This window comes from Balaenoptera borealis (assembly GCF_965194805.1).
Source record: "Balaenoptera borealis genome assembly, chromosome: 7".
Classification (NCBI taxonomy): Eukaryota; Metazoa; Chordata; class Mammalia; order Artiodactyla; family Balaenopteridae; genus Balaenoptera; species Balaenoptera borealis.
Window position 1 is genome coordinate 19051145 of NC_138864.1, and position 15028 is coordinate 19066172.

Consider the following 15028-nt stretch of genomic DNA (forward strand, 5'->3'; position numbering starts at 1 on the left):
TACTCAAATCATACATATTTTAACATGTCTTTGTAGATAATTGCCAGAGTGAGTATTGATAACAGAACCCGGGCATTAGTTCAAGCGTTAAGAAGAACAACTGACCCAAGGCTCTGCATTAATAGAGTTGAAGAACTGACGTTCCATCTTCTAGAATTTCCTGAAGGAAAAGGAGTGGCTGTCAAGGTAATTCTGATTACCTTTAATCTGGTTTTATTTTGGAATAAAAATACTGATAAACCTTCTAAAATGGAGAAGGCAACGCGTTTCATTTTTCTATTTAAATATTTTTGTGGTTTTATCGTACATGTGATGTGTTACATATTTAGTAATTGCCCTGTGCTTTGCATTATGCCAAATGCTCCCTTTTATTCTGTGATATGTTATGCTCTTAGTACTCATACCTGTACTTTAAGATTAAACATTTTAAAATAGAGGATAAATCTCAGTATATTAGTTGAATTGCCTATTAGCTGCCATGGTTTTCTTAAATGCAGTGTAGGTATTTATGCTGTGTAGCTACTCTTAAGACAGGAGTCGTAATTCATAAGTAAAAACATTGCTAATTTTTATTTCATGATCTTTCTGTACTTGAAAGTCTAAAAAATTTCATGATCTTATCAGTAATTGAACTTGTGATCCTATTACTAAAACGATTAGCTTTTCTTTGCCTCAGTGTTTTCAAATATAAAACAGTGGAGATAATTTAGACCCATTTAAATAGACCGTTTTCAGAGAAATAATATAAAATGTGAATGATGTGGTTGAGTGTCTTTACACCTGTACTGAGGTTATTTGTAATACATAATGAACAATTTGGAAATATCATGTAATGAATAGACAGTTTTTAACGTTTTGTTAGAGATCCGTTAGTGCTTATTTTTAACCTGCCACCCAGAAAGTTATAAGTTAACTTAGTTCGTATTTATTCAATGTTTTGATAACCATCTTGCTCAAAAGTTATGTTTTTAAATCATTTACCCTCTGTAGTTTTATATTGTGTAATACATACATTATAATAGCTAAACTTTAGAATTTCATGTTCATAGAATTTGGGATTATCTTTCATATATATGTAATCTCTTACCTAAAAGATAAAATTTCCAAATATAGATATGCTTTTAGGTCATTTAACATGTTGGTGATATACTGAAAGCAGAGCTCTAAGATGGAATTGCATACTTTAAAGAACATTTAAAAAACGTTTCATTGAAGTGTAATACACATGCAGTTTTAAGTGTGAAGTTCAGTGAGTTTTCACATATATCCACATAACCAGCACCCAGAATTCTGTTCTGAAGAACAGAATTTGTCAGCACTTCAGAAGCCTCCCTTGGGCCCCCTTTCACTCACAATCTCCCAAAAAAATAATCACAAATCAGTTTTGCCTGTTTTTGTACATTATGTAAACTCTTATGATTGGCTTCTTTCACTCAACATGCTGGTAGGAATCTTTTACATTGTTGTGGGTAGTTGGAGGTAATTTATTCTTGTTGCTCTTGTATTCCGTGGTGTGAATGTATCACAGCTTATTTATTCATTGTAGTGTTGTTGGATTTCTGGGTAGTTTTCAGTTTTAGTCTGTTATGACTAGTTTTGCTAATAGAAACTTTGAGAAGTCTTATTTTACATAACTGATCCCAAATCTAGGGACCCTTCAGTACCAAGGAGAAATGTGATATGTGTTTTCCTGTAGAATGGCTCACCTTCTGGATTTACCTGGCTTCCTCCTCATTGGTATAGTTGATATATTCCTCTTTCCTTTTTATTTCCTGCACATTGGAATTTAAATATAAAGACCTGATTGAGTTAAACATTTTCTTGTTAGGGCGCATTGTAGATGACATGCACCTCATATTGCATTGTGTCAGAACACATATAATTGGTTCAACAACAGTTAGTAATGCTAAGGTTGACCACTAGATTAGGGAGATCTTTTCATTAGTCTGATCTTTTCATTGGACAATTAGGCTAGAACCATTAGCCATCAACCATTAACCTAATTGTTTCTAGAACTAGTCATTTCATTAGGGTTGCAGAATGATATATTTCTAATTCTGTCATTCCTTCTGCTTTATAATTGACATTCTCCTGTAAAAGTAGAGCTTTCTTCACCAGCTAAAGCTATTTAGTTACTCTTAAAGATCAATGTTGCAGGAAAAGCAGAAGAAATGCTTAATTTCTTTCTACTTAGTCACCAGTTTTCAAAGTAAAGAGTTGCTTTTTTTTAAAAAAATAGATCTTTATTGGAATATAATTGCTTCACAATACTGTGTTAGTTTCTGTTGTACAACAAAGTGAATCAGCCATATGCATACATATATCCCCATACCCCCTCCCTCTTGAGCCTCACTCCCACCCTCCCTATCCCACCCCTATAGGTCATCGCAAAGCTGATCTCCCTGTGCTGTGCTGCTGCTTCCCACTAGCTGTCTATTTTACATTCGGTAGTGTATATATGTCGATGCTACTCTCACTTCACCCCAGCTTCGCCCTCCCCTCCCCATGTCCTCATGTCCATTCTCTATGTCTGTGTCTTTATTCTTGCCCTGCCACTACCTTTTCATCAGTACTTTTTTTTTTTTTTAAGATTCCATATATATGTGTTGGCATACGTGATTTTTCTCTTTCTGACTTACTTCACTCTGTATGACAAACTCTAGGTCCATCCACCTCTCTACAAATAACTCAACCTCGTTTCTTTTTATGGCTGAGTGATATTCCACTGTATATATGTGCCACATCTTCTTTATCCATTCATCTGTTGATGGACATTTAGGTTGGTTCCATGTCCTGGCTATTGTAAATAGAGCTGCAGTGAACATTGTGGTACATGACTCTTTTTGAATTATGGTTTTCTCAGGGTATATGCCCAGTAGTGGGATTGCTGGGTAATATGGTAGTTCTGTTTTTAGTTTTTTAAGGAACCTCCAAACTGTTCTCCATAGTGGTTGTATCAATTTACATTCCCACCAACAGTGCAAGAGGGTTCCCTTTTCACCACACCCTTTCCAGCATTTATTGTTTCTAGATTTTTTGATAATGGCCATTCTGACCGGTGCAATGTGATACCTCATTGTAGTTTTTTTTTTTTTTTTTTTTAAGCTACAGCCAATCAAATAATCTCCTTTCTTTTTTATTTATTTATTTATTTATGGCTGTGTTGGGTCTTCATTTCTGTGCGAGAGCTTTCTCTAGTTGTGGCAAGCAGGGGCCACCCTTCATCGCGGTGCGCGGGCCTCTCACTATCGCGGCCTCTCTTGTTGCGGAGCACAGGCTCCAGACACGCAGGCTCAGTAATTGTGGCTCACGGGCCCAGCTGCTCCGCGGCATGTGGGATCTTCCCAGACCAGGGCTCAAACCTGTGTCCCCTGCATTGGCAGGCAGATTCTCAACCACTGCGCCACCAGGGAAGCCCCTCATTGTAGTTTTGATTTGCATTTCTCTAATAATTAGTGATGTTGAGCATCTTTTCATGTGCCTCTTGGCCATCTGTATGTCTTCTTTGGTGAAATGTCTATTTAGGTCTTCCACCCATTTTTTAATTGAATTGTTTGTTTTTTTGATATTGAGCTCCATGAGCTGTTTGTATATTTTGGAGATTAATTCTTTGTCTATTGTTTCATTTGCAAATATATTCTTCCATTCTGAGGGTTCTCTTTTTGTCTTGTTTATGGTTTCCTTTGCTGTGCAAAAGCTTTGAAGTTTAATTAGGTCCCATTTGTTTACTTTTGTTCTTATTTCCATTACTCTAGGAGGTGGATCAAAAAAGATCTTGCTGTGGTTTATGTCAAAGAGTGCTCTTCCTATGTTTTCCTCTTAAGGGTTTTATAGTATCTGGTCTTACATTTAGGTCTTTAATCCATTTTGAGTTTATTTTTGTGTATGGTGTTAGGGAGTGTTCTAATTTCATTCTTTTACATGTAGCTGTCCAGTTTTCCCAGCACCACTTATTGAAGAGGCTGTCTTTTCTCCCTCGTATGTTCTTGCCTCCTTTGTCATAAATTAGGTGACCATAGGTGCATGGGTTGATCTCTGTGCTTTCTATCCTGTACCATTGATCTATATTTCTCTTTTTGTGCGAGTACCATACTGTCTTGATTACTGTATCTTTGTAGCATAGTTTGAAGTCGGGGAGCCTGATTCCTCCAGCTCTGTTTTTCTTTCTCAAGATTGCTTTGGTTAATCGGGGTCTTTTTTGTTTCCATACGAGTTCTAAAATTTTTGTTCTAATTCTGTGAAGAATGCCATTGGAAGTTTGATAGGGATTGCATTGAATCTGTAGATTGCTTTGTGTAGTATAGTCATTTTCACAATATTGATTCTTCTAATCCAAGAACTTGGTATAATTCTCCGTCTGTTTATGTCATCTTTTATTTCTTTCATCAGTGTTTTATACTTTTCTGAGTACAAGTCTTTTGTCTCCTTAGGTAGGTTTATTCCTAGGTATTTTATTCTTTTGGTTGCAGTGGTAAATGGGATTGTTTCCTTAATTTCTCTTTCTGATTTTTCATTGTAGTGTATAGGAATGCCAGAGATTTCTGTGCATTAATTTTGTATCCTGCAACCTTACCAAATTCATTGGTTAGTTCTAGTAGTTTTCTGATGGCATCTTTAGGATTTTCTATGGTATAGTATCATGTCATCTGCAAACAGTGACAGTTTTACTTCTTCTTTTCCAGTTTGTATTCCTTTTATTTCTTTGTCTTCTCTGATTTCCATGGCTAGGACTTCCAAAATTATGTTGAATAAGAGTGGCCAGAGAGGACACTCTTGTTTCGTTCCTGGTCTTAGTGGAAATGGTTTCAGTTTTTCACCATTGAGTGTGATGTTTGCTGTGGATTTGCCGTATATGGCCTTTATTATGTTGAGGTAGGTTCCCTCTGTGCCCATTTTCTGGAGAGTTTTTATCATAAATGGATGTTGAATTTTGTCAAAAGCTTTTTCTGCACCTATTGAGATGATCATATGGTTTCTATTCCCTAATTTTGTTAATGTGTATCACATTGATTGATTTGTGTATATTGAAGAATCCTTGCATCCCTGGGATAAATCCCACTTGATCGTGGTGTATGATCCTTTTAATATGTTGTTGGATTCTGTTTGCTAGTATTTTGTTGAGGATTTTTGCATCTATGTTCATCAGTGATAATTGGGCAATAATTTTCTTTTTTTGTGGTGTCTTTTTCTGGTTTTGGTATCAGGGTGATGGTGGCTTTGTAGAATGAATTTTGGAGTGTTCCCCCCTGTGCAATTTTTTGGAAGAGTTTGAGAAGGATGAGTGTTAGCTCTTCTCTAAATGTTTTATAGAATTCGCCTGTGAAGTCATCTAGTCCTGGACTTTTGTTTGTTGGAAGATTTCTTTTTTTAATTAATTAATCTATTTATTTATTTATTTTTGGCTCTGTTGGGTCTTCGTTGCTGTGCTCGGGCTTTCTCTGGTTGCAGCGAGCGGGGGCTACTCTTTCTTGCAGTGTGCAGGCTTCTCATTGCAGTGGCTTCTCTTGTTGTGGAGCACAGGCTCTAGGCGCGGGCTTCAGTAGTTGTGGCTCACGGGCTCTAGGCGAGCGGGCTTCAGTATTTGTGGCACACGGGCTTAGTTGCTCCACAGTATGTGGGATCTTCCCGGACCAGGGCTCAAACCTGTGTCCCCTGCATTGGCAGGCGGATTCTTAAGCACTGCGCTACCAGGGAAGTCCCTGTTGGAAGATTTTTAATTACAGTTTCAGTTTCATTACTTGTGACAGGTCTGTTTATATTTTCTAATTCTTCCTGATTCAGTCTTGGAAAATTGTACCTTTCCAAGAATTTATCCATTTCTTCGTGGTTGTCCATTTTATTGTCATATAGTTGTTTGTAGTAGTCTCTTATAATCCTTTGTATTTTTGCGGTGTCAGTTGTGATTTCTCCTTTTTCATGTCTAATTTTATTGATTTGCATCTTCTCCCTTTTTTTCTTGATGAGTCTTGCTAAGGGTTTATCAATTTTGTTTATCTTCTCAAAGAAGATAAACAGCTCTTCGTTATATTGATCTTTGCTATTGTTTTCTTTGTTTCTATTTCATTTATTTCTGCTCTGATCTTTATGATTTCTTTCCTTCTACTGACTTTGGGTTTTCTTTGTTCTTCTTTCTCTATTTGCTTTAGGTGTAGGGTTAGATTGTTTATTTGAGATGTTTCTTGTTTCTTGAGGTGAGATTGCATTGCTATAACCTTCCCTCTTAGAACTGTTTTGCTGCGTCCCATAGGTTTTGGGTTGTTGTGTTTTCGTTGTCATTTGTTTCTATGTATTTTTTTATGTTTTCTTTGATTTCTTCAGTGATCTCTTGGTTATTTAGTAGCGCAGTGCTTAGCCTCCATGTATTTGTGTTTTTTACAGTTTTTTTCCTGTAATTGATTTCCAGTCTCATAGCGTTGTGGTCAGAAAAAATGCTTGATACGATTTCAATTTTCTTAAATTTTCCGAGGCTTGATTTGTGACCCGAGATGTAATCTATCCTGGAGAATGTTCTGTGTGCACTTGAGAAGAAGGTGTATTCTGCCACTTCTGGGTGGAATGTTCTATAAATATCAATTAAATTTATGTGGTCTATTGTGTCATTTAAAGCTTCTGTTTCCTTATTTTCTGTGTGGATGATCTGTCCATTGGTGTTAGTGGGATGTTAAAGTCCCCTACTATTATTGTGTTACTGTCAATTTTCTCTTTCATGGTTGTTAGCATTTGCCTTATGTATTGAGGTGCTCCTATGTTGGGTGAATAAACATTTATAATTGTTATATCTTCTTCTTGGATTGATCTCTTGATCATTATGTAGTGTCCTTTGTTATCTATTGTAACAGTCTTTATTTTAAAGTCTGTTTTACCTGATACGAGTATTGCTACTCCAGCTTTCTTTTGATTTCCATTTGCATGGAATGTCTTTTTCCATCCCTTCGCTCTCAGTCTGTATGTGTCCCTAGGTCTGAAGTGGGTCTCTTGTAGACAGTCTGTATATGGGTCTTGTTTTTTTATCCATTCAGCCAGTCTGTGTCTTTTGGTTGGGGAATTTAATCTATGTACATTCAAGGTTATTATCGATATATATGTTCCTATTACCATTTTCTTAATTGTTTTGGGTTTGTTTTTGTGGGTCTTTTTCTTCTCTTGTGTTTCCTGCCTAGAGAAGTTTCTTTAGCATTTGTCGTAAGCTGGTTTGGTGGAATTCTGAATTCTCTTAGCTTTTGCTTCCCTGAAAAGCTTTTGATTTCCCCGTCGAATCTGAATGAGATCCTTGCTGGGTAGAATAATCTTGGTTATAGGTTTTTCTCCTTCATCACTTTAAATATATCCTGCCACTCTCTTCTGGCCTGCAGAGTTTCTGCTGAAAAATCAGCTGATAACGTTATGGGGATTCCTTTGTATGTTGTTTTTTGTTTTTCCTTTGATGCTTTTAATATTTTTTCTTTGAATTTGATTTTTGTTAGTTTGATTAGTATGTGTCTTGGTGTGTTTCTCATAGGGTTTATCCTGTATGGGACTCTCTGTGCTTCCTGGACTATTTCCTTTCCCACGTGAGGGAAGTTTTCCACTATAATCTCTTTAAATATTGTGTCAGACCCTTTCTTTTTCTGTTCTTCTTCTAGGACCCCTATAATTCGAATGTTGGTACATTTAGTGTTGTCCCAGAGATCTCTGAGATTGTCTTCAATTCTTTTCATTCTTTTTTCTTTATTCTGCTCCTTGGCAGTTATTTCCACCATTTTGTCTTCCAGCTCACTTATTCGTTTTTCTGCCTTCGTTATTCTGGTATTGATTTCCTCTAGTGTATTTTTCATTTCAGTTATTGTGCTGTTCATCTCTGTTTGTTTGTTCTTTAGTTCTTCTAGATCTTTGTTAAACATTTCTTGTTATTTTCTCAGTCTGTGCCTCCATTCTATTTCTGAGATTCTGGATCATCTTTACTATCATTATCTGAGTTCTTTTTCAGGTAGATTGCCTATTTCCTCTTCATTTATTTGGTCTTGTAGGTTTTTACCTTGCTTCTTCATCTGTAACATATTTTTTTGCCGTCTCATTTTTTTTTTCATTTTTTGCATGAGTGGGATTGTGTTCCTGTCTTACTGGTTGTTTGGCCTTAGACTTGCAACAGTGGAGTTTATAGGCTGTAGGGTAGAGCTGTGTCTTGGTGCTGAGATGAGGACCTCTGGGAGACCTCACTCTGATGAATATTCCCTGGGGTCTGAGGTTCTCTGTTAGTCCAGTGGTTCAGACTCGGAGCTCCCACCACAGGAGCTTCGCCCTGACCCCCGGCTCGGAAGCCAAGATCCCACAAGCCGCACGGGCCGGCAAAAAGAAAAAAAAAAAAGGTGAACAATAAAAAAGTAAAAAATAATATTAGGCTAGGAAACTAACAGCTATGTTAGAAAAAATATAAAAATAAAAATATAGGTGAAACAAAAAAGAGGAGGAGGTAAAAAGGTGGAAAAGGCCTTGGCCGTGGAGGGTGGGGCCTAAGCAAGGGTGAGGTTTGGGCAGTGCGTGGGACCTATGTTTAAGACCCACAGGGCTGGAAAAGGCCCAGGGTGGGGGGACGTAGGGGGAGCTTAAGCTCAACAGAACAGAAGGGGCTTAGGTGTGCCTCCTGCCTGTGGTCTCAGAGGGTGGAGGACCCACCTGGGAGCCCAGCAGGCTTCCTGGGCTCGAGTGGACGGGGCAAACACCCTCTACTCCTTTCCCTCTCCTCTGGTCCTGGAGGGCTCCTCCTGCCTGCCTCTCCTGTTCTGTCCCGGCCTCCCTCCTATGCCCCCAGGACCAACCCGGCCCGAAGGGGACCACTGAGGGCGTAGGACCTCTGAGGGCAGAATTCCCCAGCCAATTGGGCAGGAGAAACACTGGGCCTCCTCCACCCTGATCCAAGGCCCTGAGGGTCCCTCTAGGCGTGGGAACCCCTCCCCCCTCTCAGCCACCCCTGAGGGGCGCCGTTCCTGTCTGGCCTCCACTTCTCTTCCCGCCTCAGTCCCCCCACGTCCTACTTGTTCGCTTGGGGGTTCTTCCCATCTCCTTGGGCATTGGGGTCCCCCACCAGTGTCCGGCAGGTGCTCTAGTTGTGGGGAGATGCAAACTCTGCATCTCCCCACACCTCCATCTTCAAGAGTTGGTTTAAAAGCTGCCTCAACGGTGAGATGAATTTTTGGCATTTTTTTCTTTTTTTCTTTTTATTATCGTTATGCCCTCATAGTTTTTCATAAATTGTGTTTCTGTAATCTTTCCCCTCCTCCCTTTTTTCTAAATGCTGAATTTGTCTTAAATATGACTAGTAGGGGTCCCTTCAAGCTGATTCATGTTTCTTTTCTTTTAAAATTTTTTTAAAAACATTATATGTGGAAAATATAGGGCTTCCCTGGTGGTGCAGTGGTTAAGAATCGCCTGCCAATGCAGGGGACACGGGTTCGAGCCCTGGTCCGGGAAGATCCCACATGCTGCGGAGCAACTAAGCCCGTGCGCCACAACTATTGAGCCTGCGCTCTAGAGCCCGCGAGCCACGACTACTGAGCCCGCGTGCCACAACTACTGAAGCCCGTGCGCCTAAAGTCTGCGCTCCTCAACAAGAGAAGCCATAGCAATGAGAAGCCCGTGCACCGCAATGAAGAGTAGCCCCTGCTCGCCACAACCAGAGAAAAGCCCGCACGCAGCAACGAAGACCAAACACAGCCAAAAATAAAATAAATAAAATAAATAAAAATTTGAAAAAAAAGAAAAAATACATACTAAAAGTATACAGCTCCATGAATTTTCAAAAATTGAACACATCTATATAACAACCACCCAACTGGGAAACAGAATGTTACCCAAAGCACTCCAAAAACCCCTTTATGCCCCCTTCCAGTCATTATCTTTAAAAAGATTGACCAATTTTCTAGCAGTGTATATTAGTTGTACCTCTTTCTGTGTGTTATATAAATGGAATGATACAACATGTGCTCTTTTATGTCTTTTTTTTTTTTTTTCTCCCACTCAACATTATGTCTGTGAGAACCTTCTATATTGATGGGTGTAGTTAAGGAACATTCATTCTCATTGTTATGTGTTCTATTGTATGAATATAGTACAATGTATTTATCCATTTTACTACTGATGGACATTTGGATAGTTTCCAGTTTGGGAATATTTAGGAATAGTGCTTCTCAGATGTATCTTTTGGAAAACATAAGTCTTCATTTCTTTGGGATATATACCAAAGAGGAGTAGTACTGGTTATAGAGTATGCCTGTTCTCATCTTTAGTGCTTACTGCCAAATGGTTTTACAAAGTGCTTATACCAGTTGATACTTTCACCAGAACTGTATGAGCCTCCTGGTTGTGTTATTTCCTCTCCAATGCTTTATATCATTTATTTATTTTAGCCATTTTGTTAGATGTTTAGTGATGTTAAATTGTGGCTTTAATTTGTATTTCTCTGGTAACTATGAAGTTTAGCAACTTTCCAGTGTTCACTGGCCTTTTGTATACTGCCCTCATGAAGTGCCTATTCCAGGTCTTGCTCGTTTTTCCATTGGGTTGACCAGCTTTTTCTTACTGATTTGTTGGATTTCTTTATATATTATGGATGTAAGTCTTTTTATATGTATTGTAACATATGTATATATTATATATATATATACGTATATATGTCTGATAAATATATTCTCCCAGGCTGTGGGTTACCTTTTCACTCTTTATAATCGTTTTTGACAAGTAGATATTCTTTTTTTTTTTTTTCCTGGCCGCATTGCACAGCATGCGGAATCTTGGTTCCCTGACTAGTGATGGAACCCATGCCTCCTGCAGTGGAAGCGTGGAGTCTTAACCACTGGATCACCAGGGAAGTCCTGATGAGTAGATATTCTTAATTTTAATATAGTCCAGTTTATAAATATTTTCCTTTATGGTTAGCACGTTGTGTCCTATTTAAGAAATCTTTGCCTGTTCTAAGATCATAAAGATATTTATCTTGTCATGATCTGTATGTGTTAAAAATAATCTTACATCTTCACTCTTGATTTGACAAAAGCAACAAAATATCTTTTCTCTCAATATAGGAAAAAATTATTCCATATTTACTACGATTGAGACAAATTAAGGATGAAACTCTTCAGGCTGCAGTTAGAGAAATTTTGGCGTTAATTGGCTACGTGGATCCAGTGAAAGGAAGAGGAATCCGGATTCTCACAATTGATGGTGGAGGAACAAGGTAAGGCTAGAAAAAAGATTTAAAAAAAATTTTTTTTTATCGAAGTATAGTTGATTTGAAATGTTGCGTTAATTTTTGTTGAAGAGCAAAATGATTCAGTTATACACATATTCTTTTTTTATATATTCTTTTCCATTATGGTTTATCAAAGATATTGAATATAGTTCTCTGTGCTATACAGTAGGACCTTGTTGTTTATCCATTTTATATATAATAGCTTACATCTGCTAACCCCAGCCTCCCACTCCATCCTCCCCCAACCCCCTCCCCCTTGGCAACTACAAGACTGTTCTGTATGTTCGTGAGTCTGTTAGAAAAAATGATTTTTTAAAACTATAGATCCTAAATATTAAAAATAGAACTACCATATTATCCAACAATTTCACTTCTGGGTATTTATCCAGAGAAAACAAAACACTAATTTGAAAAGATATATGTACCTCTAGTTTATTGCAGCATTATTTACAATAACCGAGATATAGAAACAATCTGTGTCCACTGATGGATGAATGGATAAAGAATATGTGATGGATAAAGAATATGTGAGGGATAAGTATACACACACACACACATATAGGTACTACACACACAGGAATAATACTCAGCCATAAAAAAGAATGAAATCTTGCCATTTGCGACAGCATGGGTGGAACTTGAGGTTATTGTGCTAAGTGAAATAAGTCAGACAGGGAAAGACAAATACCATATGATTTCACTTATATGTGGAATCTAAGAAACAAAGCGAACAAAACAAGACAAAGCTCAAAGATACAGAGAACAGATTGGTGGTTTCCAGTTGGAAGGGGGATTGGAGGGTGGGGGGAATGGAGAAGAGGATCAAAAGGTACAAATTTCCAGTTATAAAATAAGTAAGTCATGCGGATGTAATGTACAGCATAGGGAATATAGTCAATAATATTGTATTGCAAATTTGAAAGTTGCTAAAAAAACTAAATCTTGAATGTTGTCATGTCATGACAGGAAAAAAAATTTTATGACTTATAGTGATAGATGGTTAATAGGCTTATTGGACTGATCATTTTGCAGTGCGTACAAATGTTGAATCATTATGTTGTACACATGAAACTAACACAATGTCATATGCAATTACACTTCAAAAAAAACTATACATCTAGTTCAGTTGTAGGAATTTTTTAAGCTGGTTCAGTGTATTTATATCATTATAAAGTCAAATTTTTAAAATAAAACATGAAATCGTTTTTCTTAATTTACTAATTTATAAATCTAAGAACTTATTTTGAACATATACCTGAATTTCCTTTGATTTTTTTTTTTTCTTAACATCTTTATTGGAGTAAAATTGCTTTACGGTGGTGTGTTAGCTTCTGCTGTATAACAAAGTGAATCAGCTATACGTATACATATATCTGCATATCTCCACCCTCTTGTGTCTCCCTCCCACCCTCCCTATCCCACCCCTCTAGGTGGTCACAAAGCACCAAGCTGATCTCCCTGTGCTATGCGGCTGCTTCCCACTAGCTGTCTATTTTACATTTGGTAGTGTATATATGTCCATTCCACTCTCTCACTTCATCCCAGCTTACCCTTCCCACTCCCCATGTCCTCAAGTCCATTCTCTACATCTGCGTCTTTATTCCTGTCCTGCCCCTAGGTTCTTCAGAACTTTTTTTTTTTTTTTTTTTAGATTCCATATATATGTGTTAGCATACGGTATTTGTTTTTCTCTTTCTGACTTATTTCACTCTGTATGACAGACTCTAGGTCCATCCACCTCACTACAAATAACTCAATTTCATTTCTTTTTATGGCTGAGAAATATTCCATTGTAAATATGTGCTACATCTTCTTTATCCATTCATCTGTCGATGGGCCCTTAGGTTGCTTCCATGTCCTGGCTATTGTAAATAGTGCTGCAGTGAACATGTGGTACATGACTCTTTGAATTATGGTTTCCTCAGGGTATATGCCCAGTAGTGGGATTGCTGGGTTGTATGGTGGTTCTATTTATAGGTTTTTAAAGAACCTCCATACTATTCTCCATAGTGGCTGTATCAATTTACATTCCCACCAACAGTGCCAGAGGGTTCCCTTTCCTCCACACCCTCTCCAGAATTTACTGTTTGTAGACTTTTTGATGATGGCCATTCTGTCTGGTGTGCGGTGATACCTCATTATGTGTTTGATTTGCATTTCTCTAATGATTAGTGATGTTGAGCATTCTTTCATGTGTTTGTTGGCAATCTGTATATCTTCTTTGGAGAAATGTCTATTTAGGTCTTCTGCCCATTTTTGGATTGGGTTGTTTGTTTTTTTGTTTTGTTTTTTTTTTGTTTTTTCTTAAAATTTATTTATTTATTTTTGGCTGTGTTGGGTCTTCGTTTCTGTGCGAGGGCTTTCTCCAGTTGCGGCAAGCGGGGGCCACTCTTCATCGCGGTGTGCGGGCCTCTCACTATCGCGGCGTCTCTTGTTGCGGAGCACAGGCTCCAGACGCGCAGGCTCAGTAGTTGTGGCTCACGGGCCTAGTTGCTCCGTGGCATGTGGGATCTTCCCAGACCAGAGCTCGAACCCGTGTCCCCTGCATTGGCAGGCAGATTCTCAACCACTGCGCCACCAGAGAAGCCCAGGTTGTTTGTTTTTTTGATATTGAGCTGCATGAGATGCTTGTAAATTTTAATCCTTTGTCAATTGCTTCATTTGCAAATATTTTCTTCCATACTGAGGGTTGTCTTTTCGTCTTGTTTATGGTTTCCTTTTCTGTGCAAAAGCTTTTAAGTTTCATTAGGTCCCATTTGTTTACTTTTGTTTTTATTTCCATTACTCTAGGAGGTGAGTCAAAGAAGATCTTGCTGCGGTTTATGTCAAAGAGTGTTTTTCCTGTGTTTTCCTCTAAGGGTTTTATAGTATCTGGTCTTACATTTAGGTCTTTAATCCATTTTGAGTTTATTTTTGTGTATGGTGCTAGGGAGTGTTCTAATTTCATTCTTTTACATGTAGCTGTCCAGTTTTCCCAGCACCACTTATTGAAGAGGCTGTCTTTTCTCCATTATGTATTCTTGGCTTCTTTATCAAAAATAAGGTGACCATATTTTTATTGTGGGTTTATCTCTGGGCTTTCTATCCTGTTCCGTTGATCCATATTTCTGTTTTTGTGCGAGTACCATACTGTCTTGATTACTGTAGCTTTGTAGTATAGTCTGAAGTCCAGGAGCCTGATTCCTCCAGCTCCGTTTTTTTTTCTCAGTATTGCTTTGGCACTTCGGGGTCTTTTTTGTTTCCATACAAACTGTGATGTTTCTTGTTCTAGTTCTGTGAAAAATGCCATTGGTAGTTTGATAGGGATTGCATTGAATCTGTAGATTGCTTTGGGTAGTATAGTCATTTTCATGATGTTGATTCTTCCAATCCAAGAACATGGTATATCTCTCCATCTGTTTGCATCATCTTTAATTTCTTTCATCAATGTCTTATAGTTTTCCACATACAGGTCTTTTGTCTCCTTAGGTAGGTTTATTCCTAGGTATTTTATTCTTTTTGTTGCAGTGGCAAATGGGAGTGTTTCCTTAATTTCTCTTTCAGATTTTTCATCATTAGTGTATAGGAATGCAAGACATTTCTGTGCATTGATTTTGTATCCTGCTACTTTGCCAAATTCATTGATTATTTCTAGTAGTTTTCTGGTAGCATCTTTAGGATTCTCTGTGTATAGTATCATGTCATCTACAAACAGTGATAGGTCTACTTCATCTTTTCCGATGTGTATTCCTTTTATTTCTTTTCCTTCCCTGATTGCTGTGGCTAAAACTTCCAACACTATGTTGAATAATAGTGGTGAGAGTG

General features: G+C 37.9%; 1 protein-coding gene and 1 long non-coding RNA gene across 7 annotated transcripts in view; one reads left to right on the forward strand and one right to left on the reverse strand.

The window, feature by feature from the left end:
* LOC309632334 (calcium-independent phospholipase A2-gamma) overlaps positions 1 to 15028 on the forward strand; it is a 142712-nt gene that overhangs the window by 88831 nt on the left and 38853 nt on the right. For all 6 annotated transcript variants that reach the window (XM_082399770.1, XM_082399768.1, XM_082399769.1 and 3 more), the window contains exons 3-4: positions 37 to 186; positions 11058 to 11209. In XM_082399770.1, the coding sequence (XP_082255896.1) occupies positions 37 to 186; positions 11058 to 11209 (302 nt within the window). The remainder of the gene's footprint in view (positions 1 to 36; positions 187 to 11057; positions 11210 to 15028) is intronic.
* Positions 3130 to 11051, reverse strand: LOC309632402. Its single transcript, XR_014246890.1, has 2 exons — positions 8525 to 11051; positions 3130 to 8489 (listed from the first exon to the last, which is right to left on the reverse strand). It is a non-coding gene; the product is annotated as an uncharacterized lncRNA (long non-coding RNA).